At 40.7% G+C, this 8,672-nt stretch overlaps 1 protein-coding gene across 2 annotated transcripts in view; it reads right to left on the bottom strand.

The window, feature by feature from the left end:
• Nucleotides 1-2,682: 2,682 nt before the first annotated feature.
• Nucleotides 2,683-8,672, bottom strand: part of LOC109508608 (potassium voltage-gated channel subfamily C member 1-like) — a 58,849-nt gene continuing 52,859 nt past the window's right edge. The window contains exon 5 of one of the 2 annotated variants that reach the window (XM_019858645.1): nt 2,683-2,830. In XM_019858645.1, coding sequence (XP_019714204.1) covers nt 2,787-2,830 — 44 coding nt within the window. In that variant the 3' untranslated portion in view covers nt 2,683-2,786. Of the gene's footprint in view, nt 2,831-4,485; nt 5,416-8,672 lie in introns of those variants that run through there. The other variant, XM_019858644.1, reaches the window with a different exon arrangement.

Here is an 8,672-nt window from a genome sequence, read left to right as displayed (position 1 = left end):
TGATGGTTGGTCTCCAAATTGTATGACATTCATGGACTTTTAAATTGAAAATTCCACTTGAAGTCAATAAATAATGAAAAAAAAAACTCTGACTATTTGTTGCTCAGTTTTCTACGGTATACTACTTTTAAATAAATCACGACAACCTTGAGTACTGCATTTCTATCTCACTTTAAAAATGACATTTTTTTATGACTCTACTGGTAAAAAAAATAATTAAATGAATTCAACCGTGTGTATCTGTATTTTACTGTACTGTAAAGATAATATTAACATTATTATTATTATTGTTATTATATGGTTGGTCATACTCAAATACAGGTAATAAACCAAATTAAAAAAATAATAATATATATATATATATATATATGAGGCAGTAAAATAACTCAAAATGTTCCTGTAGCCAAGTGAGATGCAGTTTTCTGATCCTCGTCACGAAAATGCCACCTTGTAGATGTTTACCTCCCCTGAACAAAAAGTTTAAAGTGTTGACAGAAGCATTTGCTACATCATGTAGAAAACAAGCAAACAAAAAACTGGAAGCATTGGTCGGGCAGTCTCTCGGATGGGAGAATTGTCTTCATGCAGAAGAGCAGACATTCTAACATTCATGGAAGAAGCTGGATTGTAATTATTATTAAGATGTTTTTAATATCTTATCATTCGTGCACATTTACTGCATGTCTTTGCATAAATCTGATCAGCACATGGCTATCAGAATCGCTTTTGATCATTAAAAGAAGCACAGAAGTAAAGGGGGGAAAAATCATAAACATGTGAACGTTTCTCTTATCACAAGTCTCTCAAGATCAATAGGAAAGTTGCTATACAAGACATAAGAAATGTAATCCCTCCCCATCCTGCAAAAATAAACTTTCCCACCCTTGCCCAGCCATGTTACAGTACCTAGCTTGGTCTTGACGGACCAGTAGCATCATAGTATTTTGGCATGCATAATGTCAGCATGTCCTGCCTCTTTTTGCATTCAAAGAGATTTTTTTTGTCATGCTTTTGTTAGTGCATATGCATGTGCCAAAACACACACTCACTCACTCACTCACACACGCACACACACACACACACACACACACACACACATGCACACAAGTTGATATCTGATCAGCTCAAGACTACAATCTTACCACACACCCTCACATTATTTTCATACCAGAGTCCTTATTGCTTGCAATGGAAATCCATGCAGTTAACTACAATGCACATTTTACATATTATCTACATAACCGTGACGTAAGTGGCACACGTTATCAAGAAGTGGAGAAAGGAGGTTGAGGTGAGAAACTGGGAAACAGGTCTCGATGTGTGTGTGTGTGTGTGTGTGTGTGTGTGTGTGTGTGTGTGTGTGTGTGTGTGTGTGTGTGTGTGTGTGTGTCTGTGTGTGTGTGTGTGTGTGTGTATATGTGTGTGCACAGTGTCCATGCCACGTACAGTGAGCTACATATTTGTCAGGAAATAAAGAAATACATCAACGAATGAATACATCTAAATCGTAGATCCCTCTGGGAAAATGGAAGCTTTTGCCTAACATGCCCATGTCGTGCAATGAACCCCAAACCCTGCAGGACCAACTCCCATTTCAATCAGTCCACGTTAAAGCTGCCTTAAATTGACTGAATCGTGGCCCAGTCGCACTGACATCGTTATGCAGGTCAGCATTTGTGCCGGTACAAAACCTTGGCATGTACCGTACATCGGCTATCGAACGCGCCACAATTTTCAGTAATAAAGTCCCACTTTGCTCTTATTTGCCGCAAAATGAGGAATCAATCTGAAGCTGCTATGCAACAACGAGAGCTGGGGACCTATTTTGTACAGTAAGTTATGCTGACAGAAAATGCAAGGCTGACACTAAAAAGTTCAGAAACACTTTGCTCTCTACATTTGTCTTATTGGTGCACAATCAGGAGCAAATCAATCATGGGCAAGAAAGCTCTTCTAATGTCTGGCTCGACTTTAAGCACTTAAGACCAATATTGATCTCCTCTCCCCCTCCACTCCATCTTGCCCAGAATGAAAATAAGCACATTTGATCAAATATCACTCATTTTCCTGTTAAAAAATGTAACATTTTCCTGTCAGGCAAGCTTCTAAACAACACCAGGCGTAAAAGTTTAAAACAATATAACAGAAAAAAAAACAAAAACTTTTTACGAGGATCAGTTTTGTCACATAAGTTATTGTAACGAGATATTTCTGACAAATGTGTTTGGATTTATTAGCTTTAACTACTCGTCAGCCTCACATGGGGAGTAAAATTGTTGGCTGGACGTTCTTCGTCAATTCATCATGAAAGGAAAGCTGAAAACAACATAATGGTCTAACCAGAGGCCATATACATTAATCGACATGAAATAAATCATTTCTAGTTCACTGCGTTATTATGACAGATCAGAGAAACAGGCCTGCCAATTTGAAGAAAGTTGGGGGGGGTCACATAAAAAGACAAGGACAAAAAGATGCTTCATTAGGCAAAGAATAAATACAAACTTTGCTCAGTATTCCTTCCTCTTCTCATAAAAGTTGACATTTGCGCATCTGTGCAGAGGTAGATGCATGTGCACATGTGAACACACACCCACACACGCACACACCCACACACGCACACACCCATCCATGTGCACACTTGTTGCGTCAGAACACAACTTCACAGATCCCACAGCACAGTCTCCTTTATCTCCTTTGCATATTTGGACGTTGAATGCTGTCTCTTTTTTTTTTTCCCCCCAAGTTCCTCCCGTGTGGCTTGTCGCTTATGTCCGTTTGCTCCTCTACCAAGGGCTGTCGCTCCAGTAGCCGTTTACGGTGGCTCCTACTGAATTGCCACAGCCGAGACAAGAGATGGATGGCCAGAAGAGGAGGGAGATGGGGGGACGGGGTGAGGGTGGGAGTTCATGATGGTTACAACAGGGAAAGAAAGAGAAGCCAAAAAAAGGGTGTAAACTCAAAATTTTGCCATTTCCAGCCAAATCACACTGGAGTCAGCGCAACGTTGTATCGCTGTTGGTGGTGATGGGCAATGAGATGAAATTCTCGTATCCAGGCTGAGCTGCAGAGTTACTACGCTTGTCACGGCATGTGGAGCCAAATGTTGAAAAATTGCTCCTGTATTGTTTTGTTCATGCAGCGCCTCACACCCCCCCACCCCCCACCACTCACCGCATTTTTTAAAAGACTATTAATGGAGAAGCCAACCCCCCTGAAAACATGTTTTTCCCTACTATTCTTCCATTTGCTCCGATAATTCTCACAAGAGGCTCCATCTCAAAATGTGCTGGCTCACATATCAAAGAAATCAAAAATCATCAACAATGCAGCTCAGTCCTCTACTGAGATGTCAAGTGAGAGCGCGCGGGGAGAACGTGGGGGTGACGCAGCAACTTTGCTCCCCGGGCATTCCATCTTTTTCAGTGACAGCGATTGCCAAAATGTTTGGCCTTTGACTCACTAAAAAAAGGAAGCTGCATTACCATTTGTAGATTTGTGTTTGACATCAATCCAAGCAAACATTACAATCCCACTGTGAGAAGGTGTATCATCCCGCATTGACATATTAAGCTTTGCGTATGAAATTTTAAAAAACAGCATTGGCACATTAACCCTTTCAGGGACAGCGGTTACTAGAGTGGACAGCTTACCATGTTATCGGGTTACAGGTTATCATTATTGGTGCATGAAAGGGTTAATAACAGCAAATGGAAAACAGGGAGGCTACGATGATTGGCTTCACATTTAAATATGTGTGACGAGAACTAGCTGTTCGTTTTAGGACGTAAAACGTATCCTTGGTGGACAAATAAAGACCACAAATAATTTGCATTTTTCCTTTAGGTTTATTGGAACACCTTTAAGAGGTCTAAAGAGTGTCGAAATGAATCTGGAAACACTCCTGAGGAGGATAAAAATGAAAGTAGAATACATTATTTCTTCCCAATATTTCCAAACCAACCACAGCGGGTTCCCACGTTCAGGGTTTATCCACAATTAATGAAACATTTCTTAGGATATTTTTCGCCATTTCTCCTGCACCGTTACTGCGACGCATGTTTAGTGCTCATCGGCGTGAGGCCTAAATTGGAAGCAGGAGAAAGCTCATCCAGAGATTTTTTTTTTCTATTTTATAGTGCGGGTACGCAATGCAATTATTCTGACTCTCTTTCCCCGTCTTGCTTGGACTAAGCGAGAACAAAAACGGCGTCGCGTGCATCTCAGAATGGCTTTCATTTAATATCGCATAGAAGGTGCAGAAGTGCCACAGCTTCATTTTGTGAAATGCTTTTTACCTACAACTTTTTTTCTACTTGTAGATACATATCATAGTATTGTTTCTGTTATTAGATACAAACACATGCTAGATTTTTGTGTGCGAGTGTGTTTCTTTTTATCTGTGTGCATGTACTATGGGATTTGTTTTGTGTCTAAGGGCATTCCTAAAGCTCACAAAAGTTAGTATATCCTTCTTTTTGTTTTTGGTAATAATTTAACCTATCTGCTCCAGGGCCAGTACTACAAAATGAAAGTTGGGTATAAGTTAAAGTAGTCACTGTACAGCGGTATATCCACGTTTCATTTGTGAGATACTCTTGCTCGGGTGCAAAACTGACGATAAGCCTGCGAACACAATGCACTTTGTTCATTTTGGATTTGCACTGAAGAAACTCCAAGTGAACCCAAAGTGCTTCTCCACATACTGTACAATCTGTATGTTGGAAGACAGCTGTTCTCCGTACAATATGCTAGCTACCTCTACACGATGCCACTGCTCTATTGTGCGGTATCTAATGAATGCAAATCGTGACGGCCGTGTGTATACCATACAAGGAACTGTTTAAGAGTTAGACTAAATCTCCAACGATTGAGATATTGGGACAAGTGCAGGGGCAACTGACAGAGGGAGGAAGTAGCACAGGGAAGCTAGCTGAGCTATTACGCAGTATCAAGCTAAACTAACCTCGTCTCTGTCCTTGTTAGTTACGCAGGTATGTTTGAGTATTTAAAAAAAATACACCTGCCAATCTACCTACCTATTTCAGTATATTCAAAAGGGGTGTGGGTCATTTTAGGACCTCAATATTTCTTAAAATGTTCTGTATTCATATTGAGGCTGTAAAACTGAGTAGTTGTGATGGCTAACGTGTTTTGAAGGTACAGCTTTCCATGTGTGTCTTTTGTTGTTTTCCCCCGCCGCTTAACTCGAAATGTACTGTCGTTTTGTGTGTTGTGATATTTCCTCGGTAGCTATACTGTACTACAAGATGGAGGGGATGGGGGAGTGGCATCGCCTGAGGCCGGGTGGCTCGAAATGCTCAAAGGTGGAGTTGGTGATAGGGGTGAGACGCAGCGGGGCGCCCGTCATCCCAGAGATGTTATTTAGGCTGCGGGATTTCTCATAACCTGTGGCTACATGACCATCAGATGCACAAATCCAAGGATGGAAAAAAAAAAAAGATAAAGATGTCGACCACAATGCGCATTCATGTTTTTCATGACAAAGTAGTGATGTAAGCCATGTGTGTGATGGGATTGCGATGCAAATTTGAAAGTGAACAGATGTTAAATACATTTATGTATACATGATGGCAGCACACATTAGAACCAGCAAAGATAGGCCATTTTGTTGACGAACAAGCATTTTGTGAAGTTCAAAACAAAACCAGCCCAAACGAAATGAAATAGTTTAGACCAAAGGAGGAAGTTGAAAAAGACAGACAGATAGACAGAGGGACAAACAGATGGACGGACAGAGACAGGACAAAACAGAAACATGGGTTACAAAAATCAGTTGCCACAATATCCCTTGAACACATACATTTGTGTGGGACAGCTGTGTCCAAGGGACGATACAATCGTTGAATACAAATCCTCAAATCTTCAAATGTTTGTGAAAATTCAATAATAATTTTTGTCCTTTTTTTTTTTTTTGTCTCCGCATCTCTCCTGGAGAAGAGACTCTTTCCAAAGGTGCTTGTAGTAGTGGTTCATGTTAGGAACATCAACTGTGGCGAGCAATATATGCATGGGTAAGTCATCTGGAACTGAGCTCAGACAGAATTCGAAACACAGATGTCGGTCCGGCAGCACTGCAAAGGTTAAATTTTAGGTCTATATTGCTTCCCGTATACTTATGGAACAGTGGTCCAGTGGCTAGCATGTCCGTTCCATTCCTGTGTAGAGTTTGTATGTTCTCCCCCTGCCTGCGTGGGTTTTCCTCTCACATTCCAAAAACATGCATGGCAGGTTGATGGAACACTCTCTAAATTGTACCTAAGTGTGATTGTGAGTGTGAATGGTTGTTATGTGTGCCCTGGGATTGGCTGGCAACCAGTTCAGGATGTACCCCGCCTACTCCCCGAAGTCAGCTGGGATAGGCTCCAGCATACCCGCGACCCTCGTGAGGATAAGCGGATTAGAAAATGGATGGATGGATGGGTGGATTTGGGAACAAAACATCCCAGACAAATGGGGAAAAATCCAGAATATGAAAATTATAGGGTATTCGTGTTTCGGGCATCCCATTACTGCACACATTTTTTAAAAAAATGACAAAAATGGACATTTGTGTTTTTCACAGGACAACAACCATATGTGTATTTTGAATGTATGCACATATGTTGTCCAGATTTAAAATAGTTTTGGAAATGGTCTGCCAAGTAGCCCCCTCCACCACTTAAGTGGCCTATCTCTGCTATACAACATAAGACCAGTTCATTTCAGAGAAACATGCACAGGGGTCCCAGTAATTACAACAACTACATTCAGCATAATGTCAAGCTGATTTTTTTTAATCATTTGTTTTTATATGTTCCTAAGCAGGTCTGTCAGAATATGTCTTCATGGCAAATTGGTCCATGCAGCAAAAAAGCAAAACAGAAAAAGAGTGGAGATGGCTTTACTGTACTGAAAAATTTCAATAGAGTCATCAACTCATTAACTTTGACTCTCATCACATTAGTGTCGATTACAAATAAATCGTTAGTCTTGCATTTCCTGGTGTGCGCACCTAAACCTGACGGTACTTAACCGGGCATATTAACAAACATTTATTGAGCGGCAGTAGATATGTGGACCCCTGCACTGACGTCAAAGCTGGAGCTGGGCCAGGCAGGGGAGCTTCATTCGAATCTGTAGAGACAACAAGGCAGCTCAAAAGCTACGTTCTGGCGGAATGGGGCTGCCCTGGTTGCTGGGAGCATATTTGTTAACGCAGCCTAATATCACCGGACAGCTCAGTATACTCAGGAGTCAGCTCAGATCTGATCCCTTTGTCAATGAAGACAATCAATAATGTTTCTACAGTGAGGATGCTGAGGATGGGGATAGATAAGAAGTTATGGAGACATGGTGGCACTCAGGGAGGACATAAAACTCAAACTCAAGTGTGTGATTAATGCAGCATCCATTTCCTTGTTTTCCTTGTTTTGTGCAACGGTCTTTCTTCAAATATTACTTCTGCAATGTGAGCTTGCCAAAGATGAGTTCTCCTCAAGGGCCAATACTATAAAAGCAGTTGCACTTAATGGTATTTTGCTTCATAGAGTGCTGTATTTTTCCGCACTGTAACACACTTCAGAGTATAAGGCGCACTTCAACGAATGGCCTATTTTAAAGCTGTTTTCATATACAGTGGTACCTCTACTTGCGAACGTCTCTTCATATGAAATTTACAAGTTACAAAATGCCTCAACAGAAAAAAATATTACCACTTCTTACGAAAGAAATTTCAAGATACAAAAGGTAAAAATACAGTATGGTCTGCTAGTCGCAGCTCCGAGTTTCCTGAACGCAACATACTCATAGCTGCTCTGCCATTGGCTATTACTGAGCATCATCCTGGCATCCCATTGGCTAAGAGGGACCGCTACCGTATGTGTCTATGTGTGTAGATAGATGGATATGTGTCTATGCAGCGTCCTCGTCATTCACCCCTCAGGCCATGAAGTGTTCCGATTGTTTTACGTAAATGTCAATCACCCAGAAAAAGCGTTCACCAGTACGGTGATCGCTCACTATGCTGATGTTTGCCTTCGACATTTTCAAAGGATTGTTAAAAGCCGACAAAAGCAAATGTCCTTGGATCAGTTCTTTACAAATAGCCAGGGAAAAACCACTTCTGAGAGATGACATGAACTGACGAGGGCAAAAAATGACGAGGACGCAAATAAAAGTTAAATGACCATCATTTTTATTCTTTACTCTCTTCTTTGTTTTTTACATTATGCACAACTCTCATTTATTGTAATCTAATTGTAACATGTATTTGTTACATATTTTGATGCATTTTTATGCTTTTGGAAACAATTGTGTCTGAATTTTTGGGGGGCTTGGAACGGATTAGGGCATTTATATAGAAAATGTGTCTCTACTTACAAAGTTTCTACTTAAGAAATTTCTTCCAGAACCAATTAATTTCGTAAGTAGAAGTATCACTGGGCGCACTGCATTATAAGGCGTATAGAATTGAATCTACAATAGCGGCTGCAGTTGCGATAACCATCCACTAGATGGAGCAACACTAAATGGAATACAATACAGCTTTATTTATACAGTAAATATTCCCATCCCCGGAATTCTATGAAAAGGAATATCCTTCACCCGGAACAAAAGCCTGTGCATTAACATTTTGACTACGATATTACATGTTACCGGAACTTACGTAA

Source organism: Hippocampus comes, unplaced genomic scaffold, assembly GCF_001891065.2.
Source record: "Hippocampus comes isolate QL1 unplaced genomic scaffold, H_comes_QL1_v1.1 scaffold187, whole genome shotgun sequence".
Lineage (NCBI taxonomy): Eukaryota > Metazoa > Chordata > Actinopteri > Syngnathiformes > Syngnathidae > Hippocampus > Hippocampus comes.
The sequence above is the reverse complement of the archived record's forward strand: the minus strand, read 5'-3'. Positions and strand labels throughout refer to the sequence as shown.